This window comes from Bactrocera neohumeralis, chromosome 5 (assembly GCF_024586455.1).
Source record: "Bactrocera neohumeralis isolate Rockhampton chromosome 5, APGP_CSIRO_Bneo_wtdbg2-racon-allhic-juicebox.fasta_v2, whole genome shotgun sequence".
NCBI classification, from domain to species: Eukaryota; Metazoa; Arthropoda; class Insecta; order Diptera; family Tephritidae; genus Bactrocera; species Bactrocera neohumeralis.
The window spans coordinates 12,684,784-12,704,193 of record NC_065922.1 but is presented as its reverse complement, the minus strand read 5'-3'; the positions used below and the strand labels follow the sequence as shown (position 1 = coordinate 12,704,193).

The following is a 19,410-nucleotide window of genomic DNA, read 5'->3' as shown; positions in this document are numbered from 1 at the left end:
TTTTGTTAAATCAAACGGAAATAGAGTAATATAATATTTAAAAATAAATAAAATTTTTGTATAAAGTATGTCAATATGATAGACAAGGTAATAAGCATAGAGCATAAAATATGCCACTAAAATCGATAACTAAGCAATTTGTTCGAGTAGCACAAATAAATGACATTCTTTACAACATGTGTTGGGACATAACGAAACGTCAAAATAATTTGTTTTGATTTCCACAATATCCGTACAAGTCGTCTAATTTACTTCGAACAAGATTATCTTTTGATTTTATTAAAAATATAAGTATAAAGAGATGAGCAAAATAAAAAAGCCAAAATCTTTCCAAAAGCCTCCTCCATTAGTAGCGCCCCGCCGAGAGACACTTGAAAATGAAGCACAAATAGAATTGGAACTTTGTTGGTGTGTTCAACAGTTGGAGAATGCACTTAATTCAGGAAAGCTGTCCCAAAAAGTAGGTCAGTATTTATCTGCCTAGAACATATGAATATCAATATATTGTTGGATTACTATCACAGCCGATGACACGGTGAAGAATATAAGGGTGCTTAAAAGTTCAACAGCGCCGCTTGTTAAAAAGCGCCAGGTTATGAAGGCCGCATTGGGAGATTACCGTGCTAAAATGAAAGAAGAAGAAAAAAAGATGGCTCTTGGTATGCAAATATACATTTGATTTATGTTTCTGCACTTTATTTTATGTTTTTTTCTTATTTTAGCGGCCAACCAAATCAAATTTACACAAACCATTGAAGCAAATAATAAGTCAAGCTTTCTCAAAAAAGCTGCCATTATCCAAACGGGGAAGGAGTTCCGCTTTAATTTTTCAACTCCCAACGGTACTGATGTTTCTGAATTAGCTGAAAACGATACGAGTGCCAAAAACAATACGGATATAAAAGACGTAAACAGTTCAAACATACCAAAAGACTTAAATTTAACTGGCGGTGGTTTTAAATTTAACTTTGTTTTAGATGAAAATAATGATGATTTAAATTTAAGTGGACTGTCCATTAAAAGCTAAAATTAAAATCAGCTAGTACATAAATCTATATCCGTGTCTATATATACATATATAAAATTTATGGTATCAGACTAGTTGAATTTAAGATGTAAATGATTTGTCCATGAGTTTATTATAATAACACTTAATATACTGTTACTTTTTTTTATTATTATGTTTTCTAATCAAATAAAATAACAATTTTCCGTGTGATTTTTATGTATAAAAATATAATTTTATTGTTCAGAATTAACCCTTGTGGTTAAAGTCGTTTTCCTTGTTTTATATATTTTCTACGTAGTAATATGGCAGCACGAAAATAGCAGTCAAGCAGATATCGAACGAGACAACGAAACGAAAAACGAGAAAATTTTGCAAGATTTTATTTGATAGGAACCGAGAATCGGCGGAAAAATTGGAAAAGGATAAGTTTAAGAAATACTGATCGGTTTATATTAGCGGCAAATTTTTAATGAAAATATTATAATAAAGTGTGTCGAATATTTGCACTTTAAAATGTTTTAGAAAAGATTACCAAATTAGGAGAAAAGTGACATTTGGGGTAAGTTAATGTGTTGCGAGCGCGAGCCCACACGAAACGAGGTAGAAAGCCAATCAGAAAATAAAAGGTAAATGTGTATGGAGCCGCGAAAATTCCAAATTTGGGAAAACTCAAAATAGGCTTAGGAGGGTAAAACATCAAAAATTACAACAGAAAAAATAGTTGGAAATCAAAAAGTCCAACCAAAACTCGCATTAGGTTGAAAAAGGTCGATTGAGCAGAAATTCCTACATCCTTGGTAAAAAATTATTTGGCTACCTGTACGCCGTAATCGTTTCTAACTTAAAAAATGGCTGGAAGGCAAAGACCTGGTTTCAAATTCGTTATCCAGAAGGAACCCGAGCCGGAAATGTATGTTATATGTTTATTTATATTCATTTCATCTTGTTATGTTTGATTTTAATGTATGTATTCACTCGCAGTATGCCGCCAAGAAATTTAGACTCGAGTGCCACAATTAATATAGGTAATCAACAATTTGAAATCAATGCAGACAGCTTGGAAAAAATTGCCGATTTGGGGCGTGGAGCTTATGGTATTGTGGAAAAAATGAGGCATGAACAGACAGGCACGGTAATGGCTGTGAAACGCATAACAGCGACAGTAAACCGGAATGAACAGAAACGCTTACTTATGGACTTGGACATATCCATGCGTTCAAGCGACTGCCCGTACACAGTGCATTTTTATGGTGCACTTTTCCGGGAAGGTGACGTTTGGATTTGTATGGAAGTAATGGATACAAGCTTGGATAAATTTTACCCAAAGGTGTTTAGAAACAATCTAACCATGGAAGAAAGTGTGCTGGGAAAGGTATGTACTTAAATGCGTTTTTGTTAAAAAGATTTTCTTAAGTAAGTTTTCTTATAGATTGCCATGTCGGTGGTGAATGCGTTGCATTATCTGCATGCACAACTAAAAGTTATACATCGCGATGTAAAGCCATCAAACATTTTGATCAACCGAAGTGGTGAAGTAAAAATGTGTGATTTTGGTATCTCAGGTAAGCAGAAAAAATTAATGGAATTAATGCTCTTGCCCATAAGGGTCCGAAATATGTTTTACATTATTACAGCATGGTTGAAATAATTTTAACTATATGTTTATATCTTAAGGTTACTTGGTTGATTCTGTTGCAAAAACGATTGATGCTGGATGTAAACCATACATGGCACCCGAGCGCATCGATCCACAAGGCAATCCTGCTCAATATGATATACGCTCTGATGTCTGGTCGCTGGGTATCAGTATGATTGAAATGGCAACCGGCAGATTTCCATACAATCACTGGACTACACCATTTGAGCAATTGAAACAGGTATTTTTTTGTTTTTGTAAATAAATTTTATAAAATTGATAAAACATTACAGGTGGTTAATGAGAGTCCACCGCGTCTAGAACCTGGTAAATTTTCACCCCAATTCGAAGACTTTATAGTGAAGTGTTTACAGAAAAATTACAAAGCACGCCCCAATTACGAACAGCTGCTGAAACACGAATTCATTGAGGAACACATAGAACGCGACACGGATATTTCAGAATTTGTGTCCAGAATATTGGATTTGCCTGAGTAATGGGTTCGTACATTGGCTACTTCCTTACAGAACTGTAAAATATTAATTATTGAAGAAAAAATGCAAATAGTGGTTAAGTAAACGATTTATAATAAACAGTTAACTTTCCTATAAACGCTTTAAAGAAATTTAGCGCAGTGAGTTAAAAAATATAAAAGGCTTACATTACGAAATGAAAAAAACGATACTTACTAATAATGCCTTAGAAACAAGTGTATCAGTTGTTACATTATGTAAGACGTGAAGATATAATTGTTACATAGTATTTTGAAAACTGTTGTCTTATAAAGAGAAAAAACATACATGTTTTATAAAAACAAAATGCGTAATGATGAGAGATTTGTCATTCAAACACCAATAACATATTATTAATAAAATATAAAGATCTATGAATATTTTAAATTCAATCTTGGAGAATTAAGTGTGCCTATTTAGATTTTAATAAAAAATTGTTAATCATGCCGTAATAAAAACGCATAAAATACTACAAGTATATGCTGAAAATAAAAATAATATCGAAGCAAATAATCAAAAAAAAAATACCTACATATTTACGAAAGAAAGATGCAGCGTAGTAAAATAATACTAAGCGCATAAATTCATGAAAAACTGAAATAAAATGTGTGCTAATCGCCTCAAACTCTGTAGTTGTTCTATTTTTTAAGGGAGTAAAAAATGTTAAACATTCACGCAATTCAAATTTTTATTTGTAAAATATGCGTAAACAAAAAAATTTGCACCGGCGCATTGCATCTGCTGCAGCGTGTCCTGTCAATTATCTGTCACTTTATGCAACTGCATACATTTGCAGGAAATTTGTACCAACAAATTTACAAAATACGAAAACTATAAAAATCAACTTTAATTTTCACTTCATTTGTCTTGAAAGTAAGAAAATCAAATTGTCATTTGAGCTCCAATTGGAAATATGAATTTTGCCGGGCGTTTACAATTCCGGCGTCTCATGTGTTTGATAGTGCGACAAAATTTTGCCAGCGAATGCGAAAATGCTATTAACAAACAAATACATTTAGAATTAAAGTCAAGCTACGATTACATGGCTATGGTAAGCATAGTGTTTAATTTAATTTTTTTTTTTTTTAATGAAAATATAAATTTTTTACAGGCTTACCATTTCGACCGCAGCGATGTCGCTTTACCTGGACTTTATGGATTTTTCAAATCTGCTAGTTCGGAAGAGCGTGAGCACGCAGCTCAATTGATGACATACATGAACAAACGAGGCGGCACCATATGCTTGGAGGAGTTACCAGCGCCGCAGTTTAAGTTTACAACCGTCAAAGCGGCGCTAATTGAAGCTTTGGATATGGAAAAGACGGTTAACGAGGTGAGCTCCCATACTAATTGAACCTGTGCATATAGTATTTGTAATATAATATTTGATTTTTCTTCGTCAAGTCCTTGTTGGCGTTACATGCATTGGCAAATGAGCACAACGATCCACATTTAAGTGACTTTTTAGAAACAAATTTCCTTATTGAACAAGTGGATGCACAAAAACAGTTGGCCGATTATATAACTCAAATTGAAAGGTGTGAAAAAGAATTGGGTGTGCATATATTTGATAATGATATTAAGGGCAAGGATATGCATTAAAGTATTTAAAATACAAAATCAAAGTGCAAACAAATTAATATTTTTCGTAAAAGAACAACTAATATATTTGAATGTTAAGGTGAAAAAAGAATATACAGGCATAGTATTGCTTGAACACGCTACCTATGTTTACCTATATTAAAATTTTGTGATATGTACTGTGAAAATATATCTTTTAACAAATATTACGCAAATTTTATGTTTAAATTTGTGCTTGAATCGTTATTACATCTATTTGTATGTATGTCAATTATGCACTCTTATTTTGATGAGAAAAATATAAAGAAAAGCTGATGGTAAAAGTTATAGTAAGGTGTGCTATTGCAAAAACTATAAAAAATATATGTTAAAAGCAGAAATTAGTCAATAATAAAACGGAAATTAAAACGAATAGTAGATTTATCTATCATTTGCAGTTAACTTTTAAAAGAGATATAAGTTATTCTGTATATTTCTGTAAGCCAATGCTTTCAGGACGAAAATGCCAATGGCCTAAAAGAAAATTTTTAAAAATGACCTTCGGCAGCGTTCTGTTTTACAAAAAAAAAAAAAAAAAATACTATGATTAAAAAATATCGAAATATTAATACTTAAGTCCCGGCTTTAGTATAATATCCGATTTCAGGGTTAAAAATGGTATAGTTGTCCTTAAACCCAGTAATTAAAATTAAAGAAATTATTTTATTTGTAAATAATATAAAATTTGAACGAAATATTTTGTTTGTTGGAAAGATAATTTTTTCTAAAAAAAACAATGAAGAAACAACATTGATCAATGCATCGGTTACCGGGTGCTCAGACAATCGGTTTTTTCTCTTATCAGTTCAGATATGCAAACAGCTGATTTCACTCGTCAACCCTTAACAACTGCACTTGTTGTTAATTGTTGTTCTTGATCGTATAAACAAAATCGATAATAAGCCTTATCTTTAGAAGTATTTTTTTATTATTTCTCGTAAATTAGGTGTATAGTAAACTTGTCTGCACATAAATAACTTGTTTCGCGAACACCAGTACAAACAGCACAAAGCACTTGCTCTGCACGAAGTCTCAAATCGTAATTCCAAAATTTCGAAAGTTTGCTAGGAAAAATGTCACCGCGTTCGCTTTTCTTGCTCTCCTCTTCACGCGTACATGGTTATGAATTTTTGGAGCACGCAAAAGAACATTTAAAGGAATTTCTAACTAAGTAAGTACAAGTTGTCCATAACACGCTATACATTGTAACCGATAGACTTTTACATACTCTTTGTGTAGACGCAATGTGAAAACGGTGCTCTTTGTGCCTTACGCACAGAACGATTACAATAAATACACAGAACTTGTCGAAAATACACTTTCGCCATGGGGTTTTAAAGTTGAAGGTTTACACGTTAAACAGAATCCCATACAAGCAGTGCTGCAGGCGGAGGCGCTGTTCATCGGTGGTGGCAATACTTTTGTATTGCTTAAAGCGCTTTACGATGAAAATCTAATACCTATAATACGTGAACGTGTACTCCAAAAGGGTATACCGTATATTGGCTCCAGTGCCGGCACTAATGTGGCCACACTTTCCATACATACAACAAACGATATGCCTGTGGCGTTTCCACCCACATTTGACGCTTTACGTCTAGTGCCGTTCAACATCAATCCACATTATCTGGAACCCGACGCAGCGACACGTCATAAAGGTGAGACGCGTGACGAACGCATTAACGAATTTATTGAGTACCATAAAAAGCCGGTATTGGGCTTACGCGAGGGCACCGCTTTGTTGGTAGAAGGTGATAAGGCCGTTTTAGTAGGCGATCGCAATGCGAAATTGTTTATGGCGTAAGTAACGTACTATCTTTTTGCAGCTTTGTAAAGTTAAATAAATTAACTTTTTTACACTTTTCTTTTGCAGCAATAAGGAGCAAGTTGAATTTGCACCAAACACCGACCTGAGTTTTCTTTTAAATCAATCTTAAATTGTATTGGCGTAAGCAACATTATTTTTTTTTTAATTTAATTTAAACGTCAAACTGAAGTGTTTACATCTAATGCATTTGTTGTGTTTCGCACTGACATTGTACGTATGAATTGTTCTTGCATTTGTGCTGCTGCTATCAACTGTTATGTTTAACGTACAATATTGGACAAATAAAAGGCATTTACTCAACATGTTCGTTGTTGGTTTTTAATATTATTTTATTAGCTTGTATCGAAATTATAGCTGCGTTTTATGTACATACAAATGTATGCATGTATAACAAAGTTTATTTTAAAGGTATACACATGTAAAATAATTTAAACAGCTTATTATTTATTTAATTTTTTTTAAGTTGCTTATTCTAGTGTCCTGTGTACGTGTTTAGTTACGAAACATAAAATACCTTTATGAATTTGCAGATTCTTCTTCTTTATTGGCGTAGACATCGCATACGCGGTTAGAGCCAATTGGTATTATGAATAAGCGCTGCAATACACATGCAGATATTCGACAGCCGTGAAATTTAAATGTTGCAACTTTAGGCACTAATTAATGAATTTATTAAACTTCTATAAACCAATATACATTTATATATGATTTTATGAGTTATTGTGACTTCAGACGTTTAACATATAATTTCTTGCATAAAAATGAGTATAAATTATAATAAATAATTTTTTTTTTTATAAATCGTATAGATTATACTAAAAAATTTTAGCCACAACATTTTTAACTGCCACAACAAATATCGAATATCTTTTCGTAGGCATTAGGTGCGCGAAATATTGAAAAAAATCGCACACAAACATTTTGTGAAGTTACATATATTTTCTTTTATATATGAAATGAGTTTTAAATAAAAAAATTTATTTATATATAACTATTTTATGCCCGAAATCTTTGAGTTTTGTTTACTTTTGCTGCCCTGTTAATATAATTCGTCTATTACTAAATATAATACTTTATATTTCGTTGTTCATTTTCTTAAAACAAATTAGCGCATATCAAATTAATCGAAATTTAAAAGCTTTGGCACCTTTAATCATATAACATCTAAAATATTCAATTTTAAAACTAGACATACAACTATTTACAAATTTCTTTATTTTTTTTAGTTTTTTTTATATATTTTTTTTTTTTTTGTAGTTTCCTATGGAAAATGTGAAAGAGGTAGAAAGAAACGGAAATTCACTTAAATACACCGGAAACTGCAAATACATACATGAGTTTGTATGTATATATAGCACTCTCCATTTTACATAAGGAATGAAATTCATTTACGTACAATATTTAATTACAAACTGTTATACAAAAATATATTAACATACGTATGTGTGTATGTATGTATGTGCATACATTATATGTTTTAAAATTACACGTTTCATGCAAACTGAATACTTGGCAGTCATGGCGAGATGAATATACAATACTTAAGGCACTAAAATGATAGGATACATGCGAGAGGTTAACAAATAGGGTGCAATTTGGAAGTCGCATATTAGTAACTGAACACCAAACTACTCGAAAATGCTTGCTTACAAATTATCACGTATATGTATATGTATGCGTAGTTATGTAAATATATAAATATTTGCAATTGGAAAGGACAAGTTTGGGCATATTTCTACTTCGTTGACGTAGATAAAACACACTCAACAGCCATTATACAAACAAAATAACTACATACAAACAGTTCCTGCGCCACTTACAAAACTACATACTACATATTTACACTAGATTTTTGTATGCTAGCACTAATGTATTGGTAAATTACATAATTACATACAAAAAAAGTCATTTCGTTACATTCAATCGATAGGAATCAACTGTAGCTCAGCCGTTTAAATACGAAAAAGTAAAATAATAATTATAATAAATTAATTAAAACTAAAATACACACACAACTCACATGTTATATAATTTAAAAAAAATTGTGCAAGCATTTTGGCATAGTAGACTAAGATAAAAAAGTACTAACTTTTTTCCTTGCTTAATAAAATAAACATAAAATATGCTTAAACGAAAGCTTTGCAAGTATTAAACTAATATTTACATAATCATGCAAATGTTTGAGCATTAAAGAGTTAGCATGCATTTGACGCGCGCAGTTTGACTGCGCAGTAGCCAAGCTGGCATTAAAAATAAAGTTAAAATAAAATCAGACACACGCTCATTCACAATGAGTGCGTGCGCATTTTCTTTAACTCGCTAAAATTCCCGTTATTGCTTTGTGCAACTGTACATTTAACTATTTATGCAGAATACTACGATCCTCGAAACGTATGATCGCGTCGCCGATCTGTTTGCGCGACGCCAAATGTATGCATTTGCGACTGTCCAGGCCGTACGCATGCGCCGTGTCACGCTCAGCGCGCAACGCATCGTAACGTTGTGGTATTTCGTTGTATAACTCTTGTTGTTCCTTATTACGCGATACGGCGATATTCGCTTGTAGCGCCGGACATGTTGGCACCTCGCCACCTTTACTTATATGATTCCTGATCGCGTAGCCATAACGCAAATTGGGCTCGGTGCCGCGCAGTATATGCACCGACAGCTGCGACGCCACAAACATATCCAAAATGGTGTTGATATTGTGATCGCTGCGACTGAGCAGCAGCTCAATGTCATTGTCGGTGCGTGTGATGGGCAATGTTGACTCAATCAATTTGCGCGCTGAAATGGTTAGAAGCATTAGAGCAGGTAATAAGTGATTTTGAGTTATTGTATTTATATATGAAAAATACCTTGCACGTAATCACGACTGTAGAAGGCGATTAGATCATAATTCCACTTGTCGAAGTAGCCAGAGCTTTGGCTCACATCACAGCTCTCGCATTGTTTACAAAAGTGCGCCAGTCGGCAGGGATACATCATGAAGCCGATGGGTGAGTATATTTGGAAACCCTGTATGGTATTCATGCGCACCTGCGGGCAGTATGGAAATGTTAATGTAATGCATACTAATTACCGGTATGTAACTGTAAACCTACTCTGTTTAAGAAGTCCGCTTTGAAGCTAATATCTGTGGAGGCCATTAGTACCAGACTATCTAGGCCGATTTTTGGCAGCGCCAGATCAGCGACTGCCACGCTTAAAATATCATTGCGCCCATATATGGAGTTGAGCATAATATCCTCCGGTGGCGGTGGCTTATCACTAAGCATTGGCGGCAGCCGTATGGACACCCAAGCTATGCGCGAGCCATCGCTTTTGTACTTTGTTGATAGATCCAAGGCGAGTGTCTTGAGACTTTTGAAGGGATCTTGCTCACCTTTGCTTATGGAGTCGTAGCGATAAAGGAAAATCTGCAAAGCAAAAAACGGTAAATAATTATCAAAGTCAAGTACCGCTGAATGACGTCGATGACAACATATCAAATCCTTACCATCATAACGGGTATTATGTACTCGTTACAACAACAACAACAATCAAAGTCAATGCGTTCGCTTTACACTTACCATCAGCAGAAATGTGTTGTCTTGATTCTGCATGCAAATGCGTTCATATTCCGTTATGAAATTCACACCATCCGCCGCCTGGTGTTCGAAAGTCGGCACCATTATGGCGATGCGCGTGCTTTCGGTGACATATGGTGATGGTATCACCTCGACGCGTCCGAGCGGTTTGACAACTTGAAAGCTCTGCGTCACCAATTCGTCGGAGTAGCGTGTGGTGTCGCGCATATTTAAATGGAACTGATAGTCCATGCCACGCGTTGCATCGAATTTCCTGTAAACCGTATGCAAATCAACATATTGCAAATGTGGATGTTTCCGCTTGCCGTAGGCAATTGCAATTTCAAGCACTTTGTCGAAATCCAACTTGTCGGTGTGACTCAGCGGCTCGACGATATTTTCGGCGTTGGGTAGGAAGATGTGTGTGCTGTTGATGAGGTGCCATGTTATGATGTCATGTCGCGTTTCGGGCGCTGAGCCAAGCGGCACACCGAGTGGCCAGCGTATTTCGAGTATGTTATTCGATATTGAACCGTTAGCTATTTGATATGATTTGCGCTCCAAATCGAAGCTGCGCTGCTGCACCAGTTCTAAGTGATGCTGGAAAAAGTAAATAAATTATATCCGTTTTGTATACACATATGTACATATATTCGTTGTTGACATTGGTGCCGTTTTAAACACGTAAAGTAGAATGCTTACCCGCGAATAATAGGCATGCAGTCGATAGAAATCGTCCATCGATGTCACCGGGTATACAGCAGTCGCTTTTCGGAAGGCTTCGTCTCTGGCAAGAATATTTAAATCCTTGAAAAGTTTCATGTGTGGCTGCAAACCGTAAATGTCTTCATGTACACCCTGAAAAATTTAGGTGAAATTGTGGTTAAATTGCTCATTGCTGAAAAAATTGTATTAAAACTTTACTTAATACTAAAATATATGTTAAGCCCGAAAACAGTTAAGTTTACCCGGCGACTTAGGCTTTAGACTCGAATTTGGCGCGCAATAAAATCTTTAAAAGCTGGATTTTAAGAATTTCGGAAAATTTCAATTTTTTGTACAGTGAATTTTTCTGCACAGTGTAATTCGCAAAATTTAAATTATTTATTTCCTTTCTTCATTGTTGGAGAATAGGGACTTAAGTGATTTTCGAGAGGGACGCTACAAAAGTGGACCGATAGGGACAGCTAAAAACGTCACATTTTTTCCCGTTCTTTTGACACTTCTCTTCAATAAGATTTGCCATTTCATCATGGAAAGATATACGATCCAACGAGTCGAAATTTTTAAAATTTACTACCGAAATTCGGAGTCAGTGGCCTCAACTTTAGGAGCGCTACGTCCAATTTATGGTCGTCGTATTCGTCCTGTCAGATCCACAATTGAACGTCTAGTGGAAAAATTTTAACCCACTGGCACAGTACAAAATGTTCCCGTACCAGTAATAAGTGCCTGTAGTGTCGAGAATATTGCCGCCACTAGCGCATCAATTGAGGAAAACGTAAATCAGTCTCTCATATGTCGTTCTCAAGCGTTGGCCACACCCTTGACATCCTTGTGGCGAATTTGGTGACAAGATCACGGCCTACATCCTTAAAAGATCAAATTTACGCAAGAACTGAAACCGCTTGATCACCAGAATAGTCGTAAGTTCGTGAATTGAGCTAAGCAATAACTTGAAAATGATCCGGATTTTCATCGAAAAATCATCTTCAGCGATGATGCTCATTTCTGGCTGAATGACTTCGTCAATAAGCAAAATATGCGTTATTGGTCAGGCAGCCATCCACACGTACTCCATGAGTCACCATTGTATCCCGAAAAATTAAGGTTTGGTGCGGCTTATGAGCCGGCGGCGTCATTGGGTCGTACTTCTGCCGTGATGAACAAGACCGATACTGTGAGTGGGAATTGCTACCACTCAATGATAACCGAATATTTTTGGCCCGAATTGCATGATATGGACTTGGACAAAATGTGGTTCAAACGGGATGACGCCACAAGCCACAAAGCGAATGTCATAATCGATTTATTGAAAACCAAGTTTGGTGAACGTCTTATCTGACGAAATCTCCCAGTCAATTGACCGCCACGGTCATGCAATATGACACGTTAAACTATTTCCTGTGGTTCTACGTCAAATTTATGGTATATGCCAACAAGCCAGCGACGATTTATGAACTTCGTACGAATATCGAACTTGAAATTGCGCAGTATCTGCCGATTTATGCTTGAAACCCGTCGAAAATTGGCTTCAGCGTCTGGACTTCTACAAAAGGATTCGAGTTCCTTGCATAATGGCATGGAATATACTTTCATACGAATATCACAAAACGTTGTTGTTTTATTAAAAAAACTTTTGTAGCGCTCGTATTGAAAACCCCGAAGTTCAAACAGCGATTCGATGATGCTGAAACGTGTGGGTGTGAACGTTCTTTAGACGTACGTTTACGTAAACGGTTGTCTCCATATACATAGTTAAAACCAAGATCTACTTCTTTCTGATTGCGATCGCCCTACGAGATTGTCATAAATTCAGTAACCTTTCAAGGTAGCCGAAAATGTTGTAGGTCCCTCAATTTCTTAGACTCTACTACGTTTGATACTCTCGGAAAAGCGCTTAAAAAGGTATAGACACCAATTATAGGTATTTAGGTTTCTATAGAACATTAAATGTAATACTAAGTACGCTGATTCCGCGGTAGTTGACGCAAATTATGAGTTATCCGTCCCACACAACACGCTTAATTTCATTTGACTGTAGCAAATTGAAGCCATGGATCAACGTCTTGTCGCCTTTTTTCGAATAGCTTAGGCTGGTTATTGGACTAAACCAATATTTCGGGAGATTGAGTCTTAGGTAGAAAAAAATAATGCCGCCTTTTTCGAAGATAGCTTCCAAAATCGAAATATTTGCCTTTGAATTTCGAAATTTAGTTTATTGAACACGTTATTATAAAATACAGAAATTAATTTTCTAAAAAATTTTTACTTTTTTCGAAGATCCGACTTTAATGGTTATATATTCTAAACTAGCCTAGCATCAATGTTATAAGAACTCCTACCGACAGATGAAAATGGTTGAAATCGGAGTTAACCCCGCTCGCTACCCATATAACGGTGCTGTTACCAATGCCTAAATACGCCAGAAACATTAAATTTTACCTCCGAGATGGTATGAGAAGGCTTTATAGGAGGCGGTGTGAAAATTGGATGATAGGCGTGGCAGCGTTTATTTTTGGTGATCTCACATATCTCAGGAACCGATTTCAACTAAATTTAGTACGCGGCATTTTTCTCACATTCCTATATCACAGTGCGAAAATGGGCGAAATCGGACTACAACCACGCCTACATCCCACATAACACAATTTTAAATTCCACTTGATTCTTTGACTTTCCAGTGCACAAATCAAGAATTAATTAATATAACGGCATACAGTTTTGCACTAATAATTTCCAACCAAAACCGTTAAAGCCTCTCAGTACCGAATATGTGGACCCCAGTATCAATTGTTGACTTTTGACCGAAAATATCGATCAATGTACAAAATATACAATTGAAATTCAGAGAGAATCCTTTCCTGTCTATAGTATCTCAGTGTAACGCAAATGGGTTGAATCGGGTCAATACTTCCCTGAGCCCCCAAATACCTAATATAAAGATTTTCGAACTTCGAGGTGACTTTATACTGCATACATACATCGGCCAATATGTGACTTATTTCAATGAAAATTACAGTGTGTGTTTTACTCATAACAGTGTATCTTTGGGCCTAAAATAGATAACATTGGACTTGACCTATAACTAATATCAGGATTTTCGAACATCCGTCTGACTTTACTTCATGTGATTGGTAATTGTATGTGAGGTAACTTAATGGAATCATACATATGAACATTTTTAAGTATGTGACATGATAATAGTTAAAAGATAAAATCGGATCGATACTACCTCCTACTCCTATATAGGACATATAATTTCGTTTTTCTCACAAATCTTATGACGAATATGTCGGTCAGTGTATGAGTTATTTATACATATGTAGTAAAATTATACTTATGTAAAATTGCTAAGAGTATTTCCAAAAAGTATTTTTCTAGCCTTAATTCTTGCAAGTTACAAGAGTATAAAATGTTCGGTTGCACTCGAATTCAACCTTTACTTAAGACACAATTTCACAAAAAAAAAAAAAAAAATAGCTTGGTTCAATGCATAGAAAAAAGTCTATTTTGCTTAAGGGGTTAGGGGTAATCAGAATTTTCAAAAAATTATTTTTTTTTGCATTTTCGTTAAGTGTAATATCTTAAAAATATTCTCTGAAAATTTCACGTTGATCCGATAATTAGTTTTTGAGTTATTCGACAAATAACAAAGAGAGCTCGGGCACTTCAAAGTGCTAGTGTGAAACTTTAAACGCGTTTTTCTCAAAACTATGTTTTTTGAACTGGTGACAACTGTAACTCGAAAACCGCTCAGTAGATTTTAATGAAATTTATACAGCTTTTAGAATACATAATAAACTCGGGCTTGATCGAAGGATTTTTTTTTAATTTCGATTTTTAAGACAAATTAACTGTTGATTTTTTCACAAAAAATTTAGACAAAAATTTCCTTAGGCCGCCATTTTGTTAATTTTTGAAATAAAAAAATCCTTCGATCAGGCCCGAGTTTATCTATTTATAAAACTAAATTTTTTTGGCCGATTGATTTTAGATGAATCTCCAAGGACTTATGGTTGTCACCGCAAGTACCTTTTTTGGAATTATTATTTTTTTTTTTGAAATTTTCGTGACTTCAAGTCAACACATTCTACAATAATGCCAAATTACTACTTTTGTAAAATAACACGATTTAATAGCAAAAAAAAATACTGAAAATTCCTTTTAAATTTTTGAAAATTCCCTTTAAAGCTTATTCTGAGTTATGGTAATCCTTTCAAAATAATATGATCTGGTCACCATTTATCACATATACATACATACATATATAAATCATCTTGTCAATCTGCATACCATTTAATATAGTACCTAAATCATGATATGGGGGAAGAAATTACAATTTTTCCAGCTTCAATTCAGCAGCTATTTATTTGTTGACGTAACATGTAACCACTTTTTGTCAATGATCCGAGAAGTGAGCAATATTTACTATAGCGGATAGATTTAGCATTTTTAAACAAAACCGGAAGAACTTAAAAAAAAAAAAGTGAAGGGCAATAAGCTGATCTCGTTTACGCCTTTGGACCTAAGTAGTAATTATCAAAAAAAAAAAAAAATCAGTCCGATGCTATAATTATATTATTTAACAAATTTGTGGTACTTGTGAGCTAAGTATATATGTACATACATACATCTGCGTTGCATATGGTTTCAAAACAAATACACACACTCTCCATATACGAGTACAATTGTGCTTTATTAGTGGGTTGGTGAGATCTGCGCCAGCTCAGCCGCCTTTAAAGCAATGAATTGAAAACTTTTGCGAGTTTTGTGCTCGCTTTATGAGCATTTTATGTTAACCTTGAGTTAAATGCTGCCGCGACACTGGTCTTCTGTCTTTTTACTAGGCGACAGACCTTTAATGATTTCCAAGAATCCTCCTTTTTGTGTGGTTTCTTCTGCTGCTGCGCTTGACGATAGCGCTTTTTGGAGAATCTTCATGCGTTGTGTACGATTTGTGTGTGTGCCTTCAACTTCGCATTTCATCTTTCGCGCTATTTTATGCTTGCCATAAAGTAAATAGATGCGCGAAAGATCAAAATCAACAACAAAAGCAATCGCTTTCTGTTTACAAATGTTTATGCCTCAACTATGAAGTCAATATTCTAGGCACACACGTGGGGGCCTTGTTGTTGGTAGCTCCATATTACCATTTCGAATTTGTGTTTTAATAAATTTTCCGCAAGAGAAGTTCTATTGTTTAGACAGCCAAAGTAGAACGCTAGGTTATATGCTGGGAATCTAATAACTTAAGAAATATCTACTCATACATATGTACATGTACACACGGGTATGTATGTATGTATGTATGCAAGTGTGAGTGTGCGTGATCATTTTGGCAGAAGAATTGAATCATCAAATAACAGTGCTAGGGGTGTGCGGGGTAGTGGACATATCAAAAGGCGTAAACTTCAAATTTTAATAATGAGTCAGCAGGAAGCCTTTATGATTTTGCAAAAATACAAATAAAAATGCGTTTATGGTAAACATTATGCATCGTGTGTGTTTGCTTTTGAATATTTGTTTTCGATTGTGGCGTGCAGGCATTTTTACTGTTTGTTTTCCACTGAAAAAGTAGTGAGTCTAAGGCCACTAATTTTGAGTTTAACAAACCGGAGAACGAATGTTGAATTTATATTATGACTTGGCAACTCTGACCCATTTATTATGCTTTCAAGGATGTGTGTTAAGTGAGAAGCATAATAAAAATAACTTTTTTGCCCTAGATACCGTAAGGAATCCGTATTTATATGTGACTTCCAGAGCTTCCCGTTCCCACGACAGCCGGTTCTATGTTACCGGAATTGACACGGATTTTTTCCAGCCAAGGACTGTTTTTTCAGAGTTGCAACCCCTTTTGATCGGTAAGTTTTAGACTAAGTTTGCCATCACTGGAGTAACTCCTTGCAGCATGATTGCTCCGTATCCTCCTGACTCGTGCTGGCATTAAGTCCAACTCGACCCTGGAGAAATTTTTCAGCTGCGTATGCGATAAAAGGCTCCATCCATACTTCACCGCGGTTAGGTGTAATACATGCAATGGATGGAGCCATCTTAAGATCTGCTCAGGCCTTAAGACACACTGGGAGTGGACCACGATTTACATGGACCCATGCTGCGCCGCCACTCCCCCCGAGTGGCCAATAAAAGACCCCTACGGTCCATAGTAGCTCAATCAGCCAGCATGACTCTCATTCTGATTTCCTAGAAACCATTCCTGTAATCGCTTGCTAGAAGCGGAACCGCCTCCTAGGAGCATCGTTCCTAACTACGTCGACGACATAAGACAATACGCCGACCAGGCTTCGGGCGCAACTAACTTCGGACATGCCCTGACCGCCATTCGCAGTGGAGCCATAAACACTTTCACTGACTCTCTCTCAGTGTATGACGTATTTGAAGTCAAACCACCACCCTTTGCAGACGAAGAGCTCGAGTTGCCGCGAGAATCGAGAGTGATTTTTGCGCAGCTTCCTTCTGGATACTGTAGCAGATTAAAGTCTTATTTATCCAGAATGGACCCCGACATACAAAATATATGTTCCGCATGCAACGAGTCCCCGCATGTCTCTAACCACCTCTTTCATGCCCAGCTAACCCTACACATCTGACACCCCCTAACGAGGAGTTGATAACCGTTACAACAACAATGCCCACAATTTCTAGCTATGGATTAAACAGATCGTCGTATATCGACAAAGTGCCTAGAACTTACTCCCACCAATTCGTTGGGTTTATAGAAAGTATGGCGATCGAGACGCTTCAATTGTAGTCTGGCAAAAGCTGTACAGTGGAAGAGAAGGTGTCTAGATGTTTCCACCTCACCTTCGTCCCGACAGCTTTGACAAGTGTCGTCCTCCAAAATTTTTAGTTTTCGTTTAAGTTAGTAGTTCAATGTACCTTGTATTGAGCTAGTAGTTCCAATGGACCTTACATACTCGATTCCGGACCAAAAGGCTTCTGCAAAGTCCATATACATATTTAACAACCGAGTGCACGAAGCGAGGGGAATACCTGCTTGTTTCCATCCTGATGGGATTTGGGTAAGGGTGTTCTTTCCTACTAGCTCATCGGGAATACAGTTTCCGACAATTCCGCTGCAGCCAGGTAACCATGTAAGTTTAATATGGAAGTATCTTAAGGCTTGTGCGGTCATGCATTCCTTGACTAGCTTTAAGTTCACTGTCAGCGAGCTCAAGGCCTGTATAGGATCTCTGCTGTCTGAGTGGATGCAAACCTCCTTAAAAGAAGCCGCACTTCAGAGAAGTACAATGGCTGCCACTTCTGCTTGAAATACACTAAAGTGGTCTGGAAGTTCATTGACTTCACCTCCATCCTTCCCTTTAAGCGAAGCTCTCCATCCGGGGAAAAGCAACTTTTTTTTTTGCGTATTTGTTAACATTTTCAACCAACATAACGAGCCCTAACCGCAAAAAATTGTAACCTATTGTTAGAACAATGAGTTCTTCTACAAATAATGTGGTTTCTTATTTGAAAATAAATGAAGAATGCAGTTATTTCAAATTTGTCTGACCAATCTCTCGTTCGGCCTTACATGTGTAGGATAAATTCAGTAGAAATCGAGGCATCGTGACGATACCTCTCTTGGTAGCTTGACATTACGGAGGTAACGGGTGATCCAAGAAGATGTACTTTTTAATCGCATTTTTTTAGAGATCACAAGTCAGTTGTGTCAAGTTATCATGTTATTTTTGTTCAGTTTTATTTCGAATTGCATCATGGAAAGACTTACCCCTGAACAAATTGGTTTCGCGCGCTTCGCTCAACTAATGGCCCATATAATCGGCCTGCAGAGCGTATTATTCACAACACCATTACCCATCTTGATAACCAGCATTAATTTTCGTATAATATTCGACCGAATAGACGATGTCCAGCAAGTATTGAAGAAAATATAACAGAGAGTGTACACGAAGACCGTAGAGTCGATTCGGCGACAGTCTCAGTAACTCCGACCTCGTATGGAACGACTTGGCTTTATTGCTTCAAAAATGATGCCGGTGAGAACGCAACCGTCAATGTCATCGCGCCATGATAACCGACTATTTGATGCCTGCAATTAAAGCTCGTGTTCTCGGCGATATTTGGTTTCAACAAAATAGCGCCACTTCCCACACATCGCATCAATCAATGGATTTATTGTGAGAACACTTCGGTGAGCAGATAATTTCACGTTTTGGGCCGGTCGATACGCCACCAAGATCGTGTGAAATCACACCGTTGGACTTTTTCCTGTGAGGATAAGTGAAGTCCAAAGTCTATGGGGACAATCCCGCTTCGATACAGACCTTGGAGCAAAAAATCACGCGTGTCATTCGCCAGTTACCAGTCGAAATACTCGAAAGAGTCATCGAAAATTGAACTTAACGGATGCACCATCTGAGATGTAGCCGCAGCCAACATTTGAAAAAAATAATCTTCAAAAAATAAATGCCAAAGATCCGGAATTGGAACTAATATTAAAACTTTCTTTACCATGACTTTATAAGTTT

At 36.1% G+C, this 19,410-nt stretch overlaps 5 protein-coding genes across 5 annotated transcripts in view; 4 read left to right on the top strand and 1 right to left on the bottom strand.

The window, feature by feature from the left end:
- The first annotated feature begins 187 nt into the window (after positions 1-187).
- LOC126759888 (UPF0488 protein CG14286) lies at positions 188-1,055 on the top strand. Its single transcript, XM_050475073.1, has 3 exons — positions 188-464; positions 525-659; positions 723-1,055. Exons 1-3 carry the CDS (start codon positions 302-304, stop codon positions 1,025-1,027), a joined length of 603 nt encoding a protein of 200 aa, XP_050331030.1. The 5' UTR covers positions 188-301; the 3' UTR covers positions 1,028-1,055.
- Positions 1,056-1,328: 273 nt separating this feature from the next.
- Positions 1,329-3,782, top strand: LOC126759886 (dual specificity mitogen-activated protein kinase kinase 6). The gene is made up of 5 exons (XM_050475071.1): positions 1,329-1,919; positions 1,991-2,381; positions 2,439-2,571; positions 2,684-2,886; positions 2,939-3,782. The coding sequence occupies exons 1-5, from the start codon at positions 1,858-1,860 to the stop codon at positions 3,140-3,142; spliced, it is 993 nt and encodes a 330-aa protein (XP_050331028.1). The 5' UTR covers positions 1,329-1,857; the 3' UTR covers positions 3,143-3,782.
- A 129-nt stretch (positions 3,783-3,911) lies between these two features.
- On the top strand, positions 3,912-5,155 carry LOC126759889 (ferritin-2 heavy chain). The gene is made up of 3 exons (XM_050475074.1): positions 3,912-4,208; positions 4,269-4,490; positions 4,562-5,155. Exons 1-3 carry the CDS (start codon positions 4,071-4,073, stop codon positions 4,757-4,759), a joined length of 558 nt encoding a protein of 185 aa, XP_050331031.1. The 5' UTR covers positions 3,912-4,070; the 3' UTR covers positions 4,760-5,155.
- Positions 5,156-5,606: 451 nt separating this feature from the next.
- LOC126760252 (probable alpha-aspartyl dipeptidase) lies at positions 5,607-6,905 on the top strand. Its single transcript, XM_050475738.1, has 3 exons — positions 5,607-5,948; positions 6,017-6,577; positions 6,651-6,905. The coding sequence occupies exons 1-3, from the start codon at positions 5,851-5,853 to the stop codon at positions 6,712-6,714; spliced, it is 723 nt and encodes a 240-aa protein (XP_050331695.1). The 5' UTR covers positions 5,607-5,850; the 3' UTR covers positions 6,715-6,905.
- Positions 6,906-6,909: 4 nt separating this feature from the next.
- LOC126760250 (chondroitin sulfate glucuronyltransferase) overlaps positions 6,910-19,410 on the bottom strand; it is a 42,702-nt gene continuing 30,201 nt past the window's right edge. The window contains exons 3-7 of the mRNA XM_050475735.1: positions 10,877-11,032; positions 10,178-10,774; positions 9,710-10,024; positions 9,464-9,644; positions 6,910-9,392 (exon numbers count right to left, since the gene is read on the bottom strand). Coding sequence (XP_050331692.1) covers positions 8,965-9,392; positions 9,464-9,644; positions 9,710-10,024; positions 10,178-10,774; positions 10,877-11,032 — 1,677 coding nt within the window. The 3' untranslated portion in view covers positions 6,910-8,964. The remainder of the gene's footprint in view (positions 9,393-9,463; positions 9,645-9,709; positions 10,025-10,177; positions 10,775-10,876; positions 11,033-19,410) is intronic.

What these genes read in the sequence shown, in the direction of transcription:
- LOC126759886 (XM_050475071.1), top strand. Translation starts at nt 1,858, where the DNA reads ATGGCTGGAAGGCAAAGACCTGGTTTCAAATTCGTTATCCAGAAGGAA. An exon ending in AAGGAACCCGAGCCGGAAAT is followed by an intron (nt 1,920 to 1,990) that starts GTATGTTATATG and finishes ATTCACTCGCAG; the next exon opens with TATGCCGCCAAGAAATTTAG. An exon ending in GTGTGATTTTGGTATCTCAG is followed by an intron (nt 2,572 to 2,683) that starts GTAAGCAGAAAA and finishes TTATATCTTAAG; the next exon opens with GTTACTTGGTTGATTCTGTT.
- LOC126760252 (XM_050475738.1), top strand. Translation starts at nt 5,851, where the DNA reads ATGTCACCGCGTTCGCTTTTCTTGCTCTCCTCTTCACGCGTACATGGT. An exon ending in TTAAAGGAATTTCTAACTAA is followed by an intron (nt 5,949 to 6,016) that starts GTAAGTACAAGT and finishes CTCTTTGTGTAG; the next exon opens with ACGCAATGTGAAAACGGTGC. An exon ending in AATGCGAAATTGTTTATGGC is followed by an intron (nt 6,578 to 6,650) that starts GTAAGTAACGTA and finishes TTTCTTTTGCAG; the next exon opens with CAATAAGGAGCAAGTTGAAT.
- LOC126759889 (XM_050475074.1), top strand. Translation starts at nt 4,071, where the DNA reads ATGAATTTTGCCGGGCGTTTACAATTCCGGCGTCTCATGTGTTTGATA. An exon ending in GCTACGATTACATGGCTATG is followed by an intron (nt 4,209 to 4,268) that starts GTAAGCATAGTG and finishes AATTTTTTACAG; the next exon opens with GCTTACCATTTCGACCGCAG. An exon ending in TGGAAAAGACGGTTAACGAG is followed by an intron (nt 4,491 to 4,561) that starts GTGAGCTCCCAT and finishes TTCTTCGTCAAG; the next exon opens with TCCTTGTTGGCGTTACATGC.
- LOC126759888 (XM_050475073.1), top strand. Translation starts at nt 302, where the DNA reads ATGAGCAAAATAAAAAAGCCAAAATCTTTCCAAAAGCCTCCTCCATTA. An exon ending in AAAGCTGTCCCAAAAAGTAG is followed by an intron (nt 465 to 524) that starts GTCAGTATTTAT and finishes TTACTATCACAG; the next exon opens with CCGATGACACGGTGAAGAAT. An exon ending in AGAAAAAAAGATGGCTCTTG is followed by an intron (nt 660 to 722) that starts GTATGCAAATAT and finishes TTCTTATTTTAG; the next exon opens with CGGCCAACCAAATCAAATTT.